General features: G+C 38.7%; 1 protein-coding gene and 1 pseudogene across 1 annotated transcript; both read right to left on the bottom strand.

Annotated features, from left to right (window-relative positions):
• Positions 1-3,632: 3,632 nt before the first annotated feature.
• LOC115417592 (prostaglandin F2-alpha receptor pseudogene) lies at positions 3,633-5,283 on the bottom strand (annotated as a pseudogene).
• Positions 5,284-5,334: 51 nt separating this feature from the next.
• Positions 5,335-8,407, bottom strand: LOC115418397 (prostaglandin F2-alpha receptor-like). The gene is made up of 2 exons (XM_030132861.1): positions 7,613-8,407; positions 5,335-5,643 (listed from the first exon to the last, which is right to left on the bottom strand). Exons 1-2 carry the CDS (start codon positions 8,405-8,407, stop codon positions 5,335-5,337), a joined length of 1,104 nt encoding a protein of 367 aa, XP_029988721.1.
• Between the last annotated feature and the right edge of the window lie 7,182 nt (positions 8,408-15,589).

Raw genomic sequence — 15,589 nt, 5'->3', positions numbered from 1 at the left:
GATGCTGCAGCTCTTTCATAATTCATAGTTTGAGTTTGTTCAGTATTAATTGTCAGCCTTGTAAATCCAAGCTGGACTGACTGTACATATCCTGACCAAGGAAAATCAAATTCTCACTTTGTGCAGTAACCTACACCTGGCTTTTCTGCCTCCATCCATTATAATATTTATTTATTTATTTATTTATTTATTTATTTATTTATTTAACCTTTATTTACCCAGGCAAGCAATTAAGAACAGATTCTTAGTTACAAATGCAGCCTGATCAAAGAGCAATATACATTATATAACCCAAATTTTTAATTAAAATTAACTTTCATTGGCACCGTAATATAGCACACTATTACATGATCAAAAACAAATTAATCTTAGCCAAAAAAAAAAAAAAAAAGTTTCCATTTTGAATGTCTGGGGTCACCAGAAATCTGTGATGTTAAAATGGGGTCACAAGCCAAAAAAGGTTGGGAACCATTGTGTTATGTTATGTTATGTTATGTTATGTTATGTTATGTTATGTTATGTTATGTCAGTCTTTCTCAAATGGGAGTATGCAGACCCCCAGGGGTACTTGGAAGAAGCCCAGGGGGTACTTGAAATTTTTTTTGGAAAAAATAAAGTAAATAACTAATCATGTACTGAATCTAAAATAAATAATGAGGATTAATGCTGAAATATAAAACACAATAAATACATTCATATAATAAAATTGACACTTTTATTTCATTTCAATATTTTTAAAAACTCAGAGGACCCCCTAAGCTTTGGTAAAATTTTAGGAACATTTCCATTTTAGATTATTCAAGGTGAGTTTGAGTACTTAATTTGTTGATGAAAGGTTCATTTATTCATTAAGGACCGATTAATATATTTCTTTTATCAATGAAAAAGGGCATTTTTCAGTTTATATTTTACACACAAAATTTACTTGTAAAGATTTGTTATCATATTAAAGTTAAATATATACCTCTGGCACAGGAACAAATTTTACCTCATTTTTTGTAATCAAAAATGCTGAAGTGAGAGTTGAGGGTATTTGGCTAAAATATACATATTTCAGGGGGTACTCCGCTGTAAAAAGTTTGAGAATCACTGACTTACCTTATCTTATCAACTCTATGTCTTAGAACTACAGGCCTATTGCCAAGGGGAGTGTTTAATCCCAAGTACTACAGTAACCCTAACCCTGTAGTTCCCTTCTATCTTTACCAGATAGATAAGATTCAGTTCAGTTTATTTCAAATATGCAACAAAACAAAGTAATCCTACTTTAGTCCTTAGAAATAAAAGAGACTGCAAGAAAACATGATAAACTTATACATGTACATGAAAACAAAATATGACTCCATTGGCATAATTAAGAAGGTCCAAAGATAAGACTTTATTTATCCCACTGTGGGGAAATTTCAGTTAACAGCAACATACAACTAGCAAGTGCAGAGAAAAAGACAGGTAGAAAAACCACAAACGAGTGAAAAATGAAACAGACAAAAAAAAAAAAAGAAATCTGGTATTTATATAAATATTTATATAAATATAGAATTAGAATTAAAGTTAAATATTATTTACAAATTTACATTGTGGTTGCACATGCACATGGTGTGAGGTGAGGGGGGGTTTACTGAGAACTGTTGTATAGTTACCTCCGCCAAGGAGGTTATGTTTTTGCCAGGGTTTGTTTGTTTGTTTGTTTGTCTGTCCGTTAGTGTGCAACATAACTCAAAAAGTTATAGACAGATTTTGATGAAATTTTCAGGGTTTGTTGGAAATGGGATAAGGAAGAAATGATTAAATTTTGGTGGTGATCGGGGGTGGGGGGGCCCACGGGGGGGGGGGGGGGGGGGGCGCAGACCAGAACATTTCATCAAAATCTGTCCATAACTTTTTGAGTTATGTTGCACACTAACGGACAGACAAACAGAGAGACAGACAAACAAACCCTGGCAAAAACATAACCTCCTTGGTGTGGGGGGGCCCACGGGGGGGGCCACTGATCAGCCTTGGCGGAGGTCTGTGCTCTCCGAGTGCTTCTAGTTAACATATTTAATGACAAGAATTAGTCCAAGACAACATCAGTCTGCTAAGATACTACAGACTAAAAAACCAGTGAAACAGTGAAATCTTAAACACTCAACAGTTTGCAGTTAACACTTTCAGTGCCATGGGCCGATTAAATCGGCTTTACGAAAACAACCTGTAAAGTGCCACGGGCCGATCAGATCAGCTTTGGAGAACACGCCATATTTGTGTACAAACAAACCATCCACCCCCATTTCTTTCTCACATTTCGATGACGTTCTTTCTGTGTCCCCCTTTTGAGACCAATCAGACGGGAATTTGAGGTCACGCGACCGAATAGTATTTTTATATCTTTTTAATGTTTCTTATTCTCCGGTGTTTCATCACAGGGAGCCCTCCATGCCGGGGGGCGGCTGTGGACTCCGGGGGCTGTGGCGCCTTCTCTCACTGGGGTCCGCTCCTTTCTGGTGGGTGGGGGTCCCAGTTGGCCCTCTCCCACTAGTTGGGATGCGGGGCTGTGTTGCTGGTGCCTGGTCGCCGGGGTCGGCGGCTGCATCCTGGTGCGGATGGCTCCCTGAGACAGCGCCTCCTAAACTGATGTTTTACTTTTACTTGTACATTTTTGTTCTGGTCTACCCGTGCTCAGTCAGTCTTCTTAAGTATGTGTGAACTTGTGGGTTTGCATGTATATGTGGGTTTGCATGTATATGTGCGTGTGTGTGGGTGAGTGGGTGGGTGTGGGTAGGGGGCGGTACTGATTTTTAAACTGATAAGTAAAGCACTTTGTGCTACAGTTTTTAATGTATGAAAAGTGCTATATAAATAAAGATTATTATTATTATTATTATTATTATTATTATTATTATTATTATTATTATTATTATTATTATAAATTATGCAAATTACGATCAATAATGAATCGGCTGCGTCCGGTGCGTTTTGGATCTAATCAGCAATCGGTCGGATGTTACCGAGCGGTTTCCTGCAGGATTCTTCAAATATTATAAAAACGATGCGAAATACTGAAAAACGGCCAAATTCTGTGGCACTTTTAAGGCTTATTAGCCCCTTAACTGTCTGGCACTTAAAGAGTTAAGACACATCTTAACTTTCCAACTGTAGAAAAAAGTTCTGCTGGACAAAGAGGGCCTTCCCAGTGGCATCATAAAGCAAACACAGCTCAGTGCTATGGCCTGGGTTCTTGGAGTTCACATCAATCACTACCTGTAAAACATATTCAGTAAAAGACACACAAAAAAAGAACATTCAGTAAAAGATATAAGATGATGTTTGTATGTGGACATTTCACAGGCATGAAAAGCAAAAGCAGGAACACTTACGATTGTTAAAGCTCATTGGCACTTTGAGAACATTTAATGGCATGTTTGCTCAAACATCACTGAAACAGAAACTGATTAGAGAGTTAAACCCACTTTGTTGAGTATTCCACCGTTCTGAACAAGTTTGACCTCAAAAAGAACTTAGTGACATTTATAAGGCCAGGTTCCTCCAGGTGATTGGATTTATTGAAAGGCAGTGTTTTAAAGAAGCAGCAGTCTGTGGGTCCAACTGCTGACTCCAGCTGGAACAACATGAAGACTTTCCTTTCCTGCTTTCCTCAGCAGGATGTAGACCCAGGGGTCCAGGATCTGGTTCCATACAACCATACAACCAATAGCAGACTGGAAGATGCTTGCTCTTGCTTGTCTGTGGCATTCAGTGTAACATATAGATCTGGTGAAGCAGAATCAGAATCCAGATGAAGTAAAACGATACTAAAACAGCACTGTAAACATTGATGATGTCTGTTGCAACAACACATCACCAGTAGGGTAAAACTAACCTGTCTCACGACAGTCTAATCCAGGGGTGGGCAACTCTGGTCCTTGAGGGCCGATATTCTGCATGTTTTAGATATGTCCCTCTTCCAGCACATCTGGTTCAATTAATGATCAGCTGATCATCAAGCTCTGCAGAAGCCTGATAACGACATAATGGCTTCCAGGTGTGATGGAAGAGGGAAATATCTAAAACATGCAGGATACCGGACCTCGAGGACCCGAGTTGTCCAACTAGTCCCAGCTCATGTTCCCTGTTAGTGGGTGAAAAATCCAATGCTTGGTGAATTCTAATTCATTCATATGATTGAAAGGTTTGCATGAAGACATGGAAGTACTTAAGTACTGGGAGCAAACTGTAGTTAAATACTTCATCTTCTAATGTATCAAACATTGGAAATTAGGACATTTGGATCCATGGTTTTCACTGGACAGGAAGAATATGAGAAGTTGAAAAGTAACTACAGCTGTCTGACAAATGTAATGGAGTAAAATTCAATATCTGCTAGAGATGTAGTGGAGTAAAAGTATTAGACAAATTTAAATGCAATAATCATGAACTGTACATTATTTGAAATCCTTTCTTACACTCCACAGTGCTACACTGCCATTTAACGTCATGAAACATTAAAGGTGTGAGGATAATTCTTACTAGTAATGGACCCCAGCAGATACAGGACACCAGCATGATGGCCAGGAGCTGACAGATCATCTCGATGTGGTAAGACGGGCCTCTGGTCTGATGTTTGTGATGCAGTGTCGACTGCAGCAAAGCACAGCTGGTCAGAGTATTACACACAATAGAAACCAGCAGAGCTTTCAGCCCCAGCACTGAGAAAAGCACAGGCAGAAGTTCATCCAGCCAGTCTTTGGGCTCCCCCTTGTGGTAGAAGCACCAGCTCTGGGGGTCCTGCACCTCACAGGGCTTCTTCAGCAGGACAGGCAGGAGGGCTACCAGGGCCGCCAGCAGCCAGCTGAGCCCCACCAGTCTTTTCATGTGGTGAGACGATATTGCTGTGGAGTGGAAGATGGGCTTTGTGACCCCGATACAACGCTCCACCGCCATGACGCTACCCAGGAACAGGGGACTGAGGCCAAAGAACACTGAAGAGCCAGTGATCATGTGACCCAGCAAGTCAGTGATCATCAGGCTGGTAGCAGACAACAGGAAGGAAGACCTGGTCCAAATACATTTGTAGGACTTGGCCAGGGTTGACCAAGACATAGAGGGTGAGGCTGTCATGGAAACAACTGACGCTGGGACACATTTCCTTCTGGCTGCAGGTGCTGCTGTTGGGTGTGACCTCATCACCGTAAGGGCGATATCAGCCAAGAACAAATAGGGAAAGGACAATTTTCTGCCTTCGTCACATCTAATAATTATGCTTTACTCAGCATCAAATTTGGTGTCAAAATCCAATGAACCCATGAATCTGACTAATGCTGCTGGTTCAAGAAATCCCAAGGTCTTAGCTACGCTTCAGGTGATGGACTTGATCATAGTGTCTGTTAGAGGTAGTTTATTAAAGGAGCAGTGGTCGGGTCCAGCTCCTGATTGGTTGGTCTTCCCTGAGCTCAGAAGCACATTGGTCTGCCACTGGTGCAGGTTATGAGACTTGGGACCCCAGCTGCTGTAGGACAACATGAAGACTTTCCTCAGAACTGCTTTCCTCAGCAAGATGTAGACCCAGGGGTCCAGGATCTGGTTCCATGTGGCTATACGTACAACCAATAGGAGGTTTGGAGATCCAGGTTCTCTGTCTGTGGTACTGAGTATGATGAGATGGATCTGGTAGAGCAGTGAAAGAGGAAGAATTCAGATCTTTTACTAAATCGAATACAGCGATATAAACACACACCACAGTATTATGAGTATTATGAGTACCTGCCTCAGACAACCATCAGCCAAAACCAACAGATACAGATTCTCCTTCATACCTTCAACCATCTCTATGCTCAACTCTGTACAACACAGGTCGCATTACCAGTAGTTTCCATTTTATTTAAGTAAGTGGTTTTATACACAACCAATTCTATTATGTTATTGTCGTCTTGTGTCTCACTTTGTTTTGTCATTGCTGTTTGTTGTTGTCAAATTGTTGTTGTTTTAATTGCTACTGCGGCAGAAACAATTGCCCCCCGGGGACATTTAAAGGTCTTGAATCTTAAATCTTAAAAGTCCTGGATGAAAAAACTTAAGTAAAAGTACTTGTGTATTACCAGCGAAATCTAGTTCATGTATTAAAGTAAAAGGAGTGGTTTGGTCTCGGTTATATTAATGTAACCTCACAAGATTATTAGTAGGTAAGCATCAATGTTGTGGCAGCATGTTCCTGTTGTTTCTGCTGGAGACGGAGTTAGGATGAACTACTGTAGATCCAGTTCTATAAACAGGGACACCAGATCCATCTGAGGGCTAATCACAGGATTAATGGAATAGGAAAGAAGAAACAAAGCTCTGATAGATTCATCTGTTCAGTTTACGGCCTTTTTCTCTATTTTAAGTTTTGGTGACACATTGGATGAGTTTAACTTTTTATTGAAATGACAAATTTATCGGAACAAACCAAATGGTGGCACTGCTAACAGTTCATAGACATGTGAGAATGTTACCCTGACTACACACAGCTCTTTGAAAGATGTTCAAAGACAAACAAAAAAGGTGAAAACCACCATCAAACAGTGCATTTCTAACACTCCCCATCCTTTTATTAGCCTTTTCCTGTTGAAATCTGTTATCAGTTTTGTCATTGTGTAAAAGAGGAAGGCCCCAGACGCAAGTTTTTCTAACCAAGGAAAGATAGAAGATAATGGGGAATCCAAAGGAAAGTGTCCACAATATGGGAAAATCCAAAAACACAACAGGAACGAAAGGGAGCACAAGGACAGAGGCAGGGTGAGCAGTATGTGAGATGAACTGGAATAAAGGGATGGTGAGGAGTGGAAAAATAAAATAAGATTAGTGAATGGGAAATAGGTGAGTATGAGTGGAGACAAGACCAAGAGAAGAGAAACTGCAGTTGAAACTGACAGAGAGACAGGAAAAAGATACATGATGGTACTAGTTCATGACACAGAAAGAGGAGGTAAAACACAAAGACAGGAAGTAAATGGACACAAGGAGGCCAACGTACAAAATAAAACAGGAAACAGAATGCAAACCATGTCAGACCTTTAAAATCTGTCCATCAACCTCTGGAAACACTTTTTTCGCAGCTAATCCAAGATGGATTTACTGACATTTCATCCTTCAGTTTATCAAAAATGTTGTAAATCACTACATTAGTAAAATCAGAGTTTTCAGTGGATAACAAAGGGGATAAACCTGTCAGACAAATGTAGTGGAAAAAACACAAAAATGATTGAAGTTGTTCAAACTGTCCTTAAATAAGGTACCAGAGTTAAAGAACTTACTGACACTCCGACATTGCTGCAGTCATTGAATGTTATTCTTTAATAATTATAATTATAGTAAGTATACTTCATCCTCAAATACTTGTATATCAAACATTGGAAATTAGCACTTTTGGATTCACTGGAAAGGAAAGGTAGGAGACGCAAAAAAGGAACTACAGCTGTCTGACAAATGTAATACAGTAAAATTCAATATCTGCTAGAGATGTAGTGGAGTAAAAGTATTAGATAAAGTGAAATACAATAATCATAAACTGTACATTATTTGAAATCCTTTCTTACACTCCACAGTGCTACACTGCCATTTAATGTCATGAAACATTAAAGGTGTGAGAATATCTTACCAGTAATGGACCCCAGCAGATACAGGACACCAGCATGATGGCCAGGAGCTGACAGATCATCTCGATGTGGTAAGACGGGCCTCTGGTCTGATGTTTGCGATGCAGTCTCGACTGCAGCAAAGCACAGCTGGTCAGAGTATTACACACAATAGAAACCAGCAGAGCTTTCAGCCCCAGCACTGAGAAAAGCACAGGCAGAAGTTCATCCAGCCAGTCTTTGGGCTCCCCCATGTGGTAGAAGCACCAGCTCTGGGGGTCCTGCACCTCGTAGGGCTTCTTCAGCAGGACAGGTAGGAGGGCTACCAGGGCCGCCAGCAGCCAGCTGAGCCCCACCAGTCTTTTCATGTGGTGAGAGGATATTGCCGTGGAGTGGAAGATGGGCTTTGTGACCCCGATACAACGCTCCACCGCCATGACGCTTCCCAGGAACAGGGGACTGAGGCCAAAGAACACCATGAAAGCCCCAAACAGGTTACACAGGATGTGGTGAGGGTCAAATGTTTCCCACTTCTTGTGAGAGCTGTAGACATAAAGAACCAGTGAGCCAGTGATCATGTGACCCAGTAAGTCTGTGACCATCAGGCTGCTGGCAGACAACAGGAAGGAAGCCCTGGTCTTGACTCGAATGCGTTTGTAGGATTTGACCAAGATAAAGAGGGCGAGGCTGTTGGAGCAGATGCCCGCTGTCATGGAAACCAGTGAGGCTGTGACAGAAATGCCCTTGTCCTCACAGGTGTTGTTGCCAGGTATGACCTTTGACCCACAGTAGATGTTTATGCTACCATTGACTGACATGATGGAAATGAATCCTGAAAAAGAGTTCAGATAGAGGTATGGGTGTCAGTGAATTTGTACCCTACTGTAAATATATGAGCAAATCTTTTTACCCATTTTCTAAACTCTGAAAAGGAGATTTATTTACTTGAATTGTGATTTTATCAGAATGTTTTGAGTGTGTTTTATTTTGACTTTTCAAAACTTCCTTTTTTCAGCTATGAAGCTTTCATACAGACTATTCCACTCATTCGATTATCATTTTTAGCACAACTAAGTGCGTTAAAATAGCTGTTTTCATCCAACACTTAATTGTGTAAAAACCGTAAATGTATTCCGGTTCCTTACCTCAGCTCAGAGCCTTTCTTCCACTCCTTGACATGTGTCAGCAGCCTCTTCTCTCGCCGACTTTCGGTGTGATCAGTAAAAAACAGATGTCTGGTCAGACGTGGGGTAAATGCGACTCCAGCCTGTTCCTCTTCAGACAGACCCGCTCTGTGCCAGCTGTGCGTCTGCGCTGATGCCAAGCCCCAGTGAGGACGCACAACACAGACGAGCTTTATCTGAGGGGAGTCAGTCCTGAGTCAAGCCCACCTTAGAGGCTGTCAGTGTTTGACTATGTCACATCCTGCAAAAGAAACCTTTCACTAAATTGCGTTATTACGCATTCAAAGAGACGCTATTTCCCTCGAGTACACACTCCTGTGTACTGTTTACTAACAAACAGCAGAAGGCTATTCTTTGGGTATAATTTATTAGATTTCATTTTCACTGGAATGAATGAAACTAACCACTTTAGGGAAAGAAACAAAAAAGGTGCTTTTCCTCCCCGGATACGCATCTCAGACAAAGACAGTGGATGCAAAATCATTTTTAATCGATATCATCAAACAGTCAATAAGATCTTTACAAAGTGCTGTGTACTGTAAGGAAGAAACCAACAGCACAAAGAGAGGGGGTGAATGAGCCAGGACTGAATCTGCTTTAAATTAAAAAAAAAAAAAAAAAGATGATTATAGAAAACGAATAAATGTCATGTCAGTAACACATAGAACTCGTTACAGACATAATAAACCAAACTTAAATGCCTGAAAAACTCACAAAGCTATAAGAACTTCAGTCATGTAAGGGGAACATTATTCAATGACTCTACTACAATACCCACAAGTCACAGCTTCTGCCATGGAGAAGAGGCTTTAAACTGATCCTACCATGTGTAATATGTACAAACTGTAGTTAAACATGGGAGGATGTTTGATGACTAAATGGTCTAACATGGTTCTCAGTTTTTTGGTGGTAACTGTCTCAGAGTTTTAATTAACTGCTCTTTCTGGAGCTTAAAACCCAACACTAAAACTAGATATACTGTGTATTCAACTAACACCAGTCAGTTTTATAAAATAAAAATAAAACTGTTTATGCACATTTAATGAACTAAAACAAAACTGAGCATGAACACATGCATGGTTGCTAGTTGTACCGTACCATTTTTTAAGTAACATTTTTTTATATTTATATATTTACAACATTTGGGGATACAATATTAACTTAGTTTTGAAGCCATAAGTATGTGATTTGACCATCAAAAGTTAACATTTTTATACAAAAGGGTGGAACTGCAGTACTCCAGGAGTTCAGAGGCAAGTTAATGCTAAGCACTAGTTTACTGACATAAAACAGTAAACTTGCCAGTGGAACCTATTAACCACAATGCTGGTGGAGCTGTCTGTCATAAAGAAACTAACAGAAACAGAAACTCTGAAAGAATAAGCCAACAAGTGGGTGAGGTGTCATACAGAACAGTCAATCAAATCATCAAAATTTCTATTTGTCCGGAAATCTTATGAACAGAGCAAAAATGTCTACATGGACCACCAGATTAATTATTATAGGTTCCAAATAAAATTATGCATCCTGGAAAACTTATTGACTTAATACACTGTTGCCCACAAACTTGGAATAAAATATTTTTACCTCTTCTCATGAAATTTATTTATTTAATTTATTTTACCTTTATTTAACCAGGAAAACCTCATTGAGCTTAAAAATCTCTTTTCCAAGAGTGTCCTGGCAGCAGTACATTAAATAGTTACAGACACAAACTTTCATACATAAAATGAAAACAAGTTTTCAATACATAAAAACACATAATCAAAATGATTGTGACAATGTGACTTATTCTTGATAGTTTAACTGTAACTGGAACTCTCTATTTAATCATTGCACCTGGTCAAAGGTGATTAATGATGCAAATGTAAATTGGAATTACAAAGTGGGTTGTGTCTGAAAACAAAATTATTCCAACTTTTTTGGCAAGAGTGTGCGTTATTACAGAAAGGTTTGAGGCAGGGCTTTTTGGTACTAACCCCAGTGGCTGTCAGTGGTATTTCACCTTGAAGATACACCTACATCGGCTTCAGTTTGCATCCCAGATCCAAAAGAAAAATATTATGAATAAAATAAAAGCAATAAAATGAAAACAAATTAAACAAATAAGAAAAAGAGGTTAAAACCCACATAAAATTTGGTTTTAATTCCACTGATGGAAAGAAATGTGCATTTCTGACACCAGAATTAAAGTACTCACTACATTTATTTTGAAGGGATGAAATTTGCTTTAATGATAAGACACTACATTATGTTAGTTGGTTCAGTAAACTGTTATTCAGATCACTGTTCTTCATTTAATCTCTTTAATGTGATTAAGTGATTAAGTGGTTAAATGGTTAAATAGAACCTGCATGGATGTGTGACCCCCTAAGCTCACGGCTGATTGCATTTATTAATTGGAAGGTATATGAAAAGTATTTGTTTCAAGCTTCATTTAACTTTATTTATTTTGTACCATATGGAGCAGATCATTTCTGATGATGCAATATTTTTCTTCATAATTTCATTTAGCATATTTTTCATTTATCTAAAAGCTCTTGACTTTCTCTCTTTTGCACCACATAACCATCTGCTTGTAGATGTTGTTTATATACACTTAAGTATTTGGTTGTATCATTCCAACTTAACTCAGAAAATAGGTTTGGGTCCAAGCAGGATATTCAGAAGCAATGTTTTGTCTTAACAGGGAGGTTGGTTGTGTCGTAGTTTTGTATCATGTTTTGCCGTCATACACCATGTGCTCCACACCAAGTCCTTGCTTGTGCCAAGACGCAAAAAGTATTTGGTCAAAGAAATAGCAGGTGTTTTCATCTTATTCCAAATGATTTTGCTGCTTTGTTCTGCATTACTCTGAGTTTTTACACATTACTATCCTTTCTCTCACCTTTCTAATAAATCCGCTGAGTTTTTCTAAAACTGCTCTCAGAGTTGATTGGCTCAGCCTTTAATTCAAAGTTGAAGTGGAGATAAATTTGATAAGACACTGGAGTCGTGTTCTGAACATCCCTGTTATTAGTGTAGCATGAAGGAGAATTCCTACTTTCTGGAATGTGAAGAAACACTGACTTATTTTCATTCCTCAAAATGTTCTCCTGTCATTCCATGTTCAACATGGTGTTAAACATCCACAGCTATAGGAAGAGGAGTGAATAAAGACAGAATCAGAGTGCATTTGCAGATAAGAATATACACAAGTCTAGGGACTGCAAATGTTGACATATTCATGCATTTATTGAATTAGGTCCTGTTTACATTTTCCTGCTGTCTGTCTGACTTTGTGTTAGTGATCCATGTTCTTTGAGCCTCTTCACTCTGAAGCAGAGAATCACACCTGCTTTTTACACTTTTATTCCTAATAATGACTGAGTTGATGCCATACACGTAGTGAAATAGGATTCAGTAATTTTGCAATTTAACAGTTACTGTCATCCATTCCTCTTTTTGTGTTATGATCAAAATCTCATTTCTTTTTCCCTGAAAACTTTGTATTATACCTCATCACACAAGGAGGCATAAGAATACTGAGCAGATCATTAAATTAAACTTCCCATAGATTAAATTCTATAAAGTCAATCCTACATTTTCAGTTTTAAAGACAGAACCTACTCTCATAATTTATTTCATTATCAAACAGAATGATTTAAAGAATTCTGTTCACCCAACAAGGTACAATTTTAGGAAAGTATGTCACAAATACAAAAACACACACAAAAAAGCCCTGCTGTGTCAAACAATGCCTAATGCATTTACCAATTTAAGCACCAAGCAAACTAATTGTCACTTTGACCATGAAATTTGGATTTGCTATATAATCAAACTTAATTTCATTAATTGTCTTGTTACCTAATGGCATGCAACAGTTTCAGCTGAGCTTGTCTTTCTGTTCTGTCAGTCTGTCTTTCTAAATCAACATGCATATGTCGACTCTCTACTCTACACAAATGATGTAATCAGGAAAATAAAGTTAAAATACCTACAGTATAAAATATGAATGAAGTTTCAATTTTATCTGTGTTCAGCCTTTCCCATGATGACATCTGTATTTTCCCTCAAATGTCAGTCTGTCCTCAGTGTAGATCAATCCAACCTCAGCATCTTTGTCTTAAATAAATTAAAATACGGAACATTTGTTGATAATCACCTACACTATGCAGTTTGAGAAATACACTGTAAATGGAATCAATTGTTTTCAGTTCTTTAACTGAAATTCCAGATAAAGTCTTATACATTTCTGCTAATGCTACCGGAGGGGGAAAAAAATCTATTTTTCATTTATGAATTGATTTTTTTAAGCATGTAACTGAGTCACCATTGTCTCTGCTTTCACTGTGAAAACTGAACATTTTGTGCTTTCGATTTGGCAGTAACTTTTTCTTCTATGCTTCCTTATGTCACATAATGGTCACTTTTTGTGTAAAGTGACTCCTGCTAAAAACCAGGAACAAGTGACATTACACTTTCAGGTGTCATGTCATATCTAGTGCGTCCTGTAATGACAGGCGGTGGAGCACTGGGAGACAATGCATACCAAGCACAGGCATGGGAGCACAGTCACATTCTTTTGTTTGCTGCTTCAAATGGGGCTGCTGTAATAGACTGACTGCCTCAGCGGGGTTCAGATGAAGTAAAGAGTAGATTGAGTGAGATGGGAAAATAACCCATAATGGAAGCTTTTTGCCAGCACCGCTGCCGCTTCCTCCTTCCTGTCTTCCATCTAATCACAAATACAGTCCTGTGGAGAGATTCACAGGTAGCAAACATACTCTCCTGCTCTTGCTCATTTTGTCTTTTCCATCATCTTCTCTCCCTCTCTGTCACCCATTTCCACACTGAACAAACTGCTTTTTGGAAATTGTTAAAGTAGCAGATTTTTTGTTATGTGAGAGGATGTTGTATGATGTGAAAGCTATGGAACCAAGAGGAGACAGATGAGGACAATGGTCAGTCCAGAAAAATGAAATCCTCAACACATTGGTCACCTTGCAAACATCTACACAAATTCTTAACATTTATGCACATTTTCCTCTTGTTCAGACACAATTTTGATCAATTAATTATAACAGTGATTCAGAGCAAAGGTTGAAAAAAATCAAACATTTGACCAACTTTTACCAAAGGGTCATGTTATCAAACTGACCCAGTGAAGGGCTTTTACCTTCATCAGGCTGTTCATACTGCCAAACCTGCACCTGCTTCCAGATACATGAAGCATGGAGACCACAGCTGCAGACAAACACTCAGGTAATAGCAGCTTTGTGCACCACAGATCCATACACCTGGAGTGAGGGGTGAGCAATGTAATGTCGAATATTGCATGCTCCTATTTTCACATATTATTATTCTACATGATTTGTTCATGCAGATATTTCTTTGTATCTTTTGGCTTGAGCTTCTGCAATTCTGCATGTTATGGCTATAGAAATATACAGTAAATACACAAATGATTTGGACTATGGTATGGTATAATAGTAACTGATAAAAATCTGATGACAAAAATTAAAATAAAAAGGACATTTCACATCCCACCAAAATGAACAAGCTACTGTTAGTAGTTAGTAGCTGCTAACCAGGCTAAATTATACAGTATACTGTATATATTTTTGAGCCAACTATCCATCTGGCTATCTATAAAGTAAAGTAATATTAAGTTATGCTCCATATGTTACTGACTTATTAGTGTGATATTAGTATTTAATTTTATTTAAGTACATAGCTAACACCCACTTTGCTAATGTGTTTAGCTCCAGTGAGGTTGTAGCTAGCTAAAGTTAGCTAGCAGAGATGTCAATCAGAGCATCTATAGTCTGAGTAGTTTTTTTAATCTGCAGAATGAGCTTTTTCAAATGTATTTATTTGTTTGTTTGTTTGTTTGTTTGTTGTTGTTTGTTTTTTTCCCCTTTTTTTCAGTACAACATTTTGACCATTTTTGTGTGGATACTTGATGACTCTCAAACCAAATTTCCAGAGGCTTCAAGACAGAATGACAACTGACCTTTGAAAAACCTCAGTGAATAGGCCTACATCTAAATAAGTGATTAATTCCAGTGTGCTTTTAATGCTCTCTGTGAAGCGTCAGTTAAAGCTGCTTCCCAGTGATGTCAAATGGTGCAATACTAATTCAGAAAATGACCCTGCAAGTACCAATGGACTTGCAAAACACTTCACAAAAGCAGGTAAATTAGTATTGAAAATAGTTTTACCAACGCTGGAACTCAGCTGGAATAACATTTGTTTATTGGAAATTGAGAACTGGGCCAGAGCCTCTGGAGAAGATCCGTTTTGCGGAGCCGTATCAGTTTTGGCCCGATATGCGTTTGGACACTGGGCCAGATCCACCAAACAGTTTCGGGCCGGCTCGGTCAGCGATTCTGTTCCAGATCCATCCCAGTGTCTCTTTGCTATCTGGGAAAGAAGGTCTTTTTAGGGCTCTGCATTCAACCAAGTGGGTAGTTTAAGTGGATTTTATGTAAGTATGAGGGGTATTTTGATGGTATATAGAGTATGTGCTTTGAAAAACATTTTTATAGTGGACTGTTTTATTTCCCAGAGACTTCGCTCACCAAGTTCATTTATGACTTTGAGGGATACAGAAGATGTACGTTTAAGACAGTGACAACAGGGATAAACCATAGATACTGCACCTTGTAATACAGTCAAATCCTTTATGTAGAAACCCTCATGTCTATTGTTCCTTGCTCAAATGTTTGCAGTAACTGTGGTACAGCCAGATCAATAACAAGTGGTCTGTGATATGCTTCTCAGCTGGGAAATCACAAATCAGCAATGAGACACAGAAATCAACATATTTATCTT

Source organism: Sphaeramia orbicularis, chromosome 4 (assembly GCF_902148855.1).
Source record: "Sphaeramia orbicularis chromosome 4, fSphaOr1.1, whole genome shotgun sequence".
NCBI classification, from domain to species: Eukaryota; Metazoa; Chordata; class Actinopteri; order Kurtiformes; family Apogonidae; genus Sphaeramia; species Sphaeramia orbicularis.
The sequence above is the reverse complement of the archived record's forward strand: the minus strand, read 5'-3'. Positions and strand labels throughout refer to the sequence as shown.

Bases quoted from the DNA above. Each gene is read 5' to 3' on its own strand.
- LOC115418397 (XM_030132861.1), bottom strand. From the start codon at position 8,407: ATGTCAGTCAATGGTAGCATAAACATCTACTGTGGGTCAAAGGTCATA. The intron at 5,644-7,612 runs GTAAGATATTCT...CTGCTCTACCAG, and splicing joins TCTGCTGGGGTCCATTACTG to ATCCATCTCATCATACTCAG.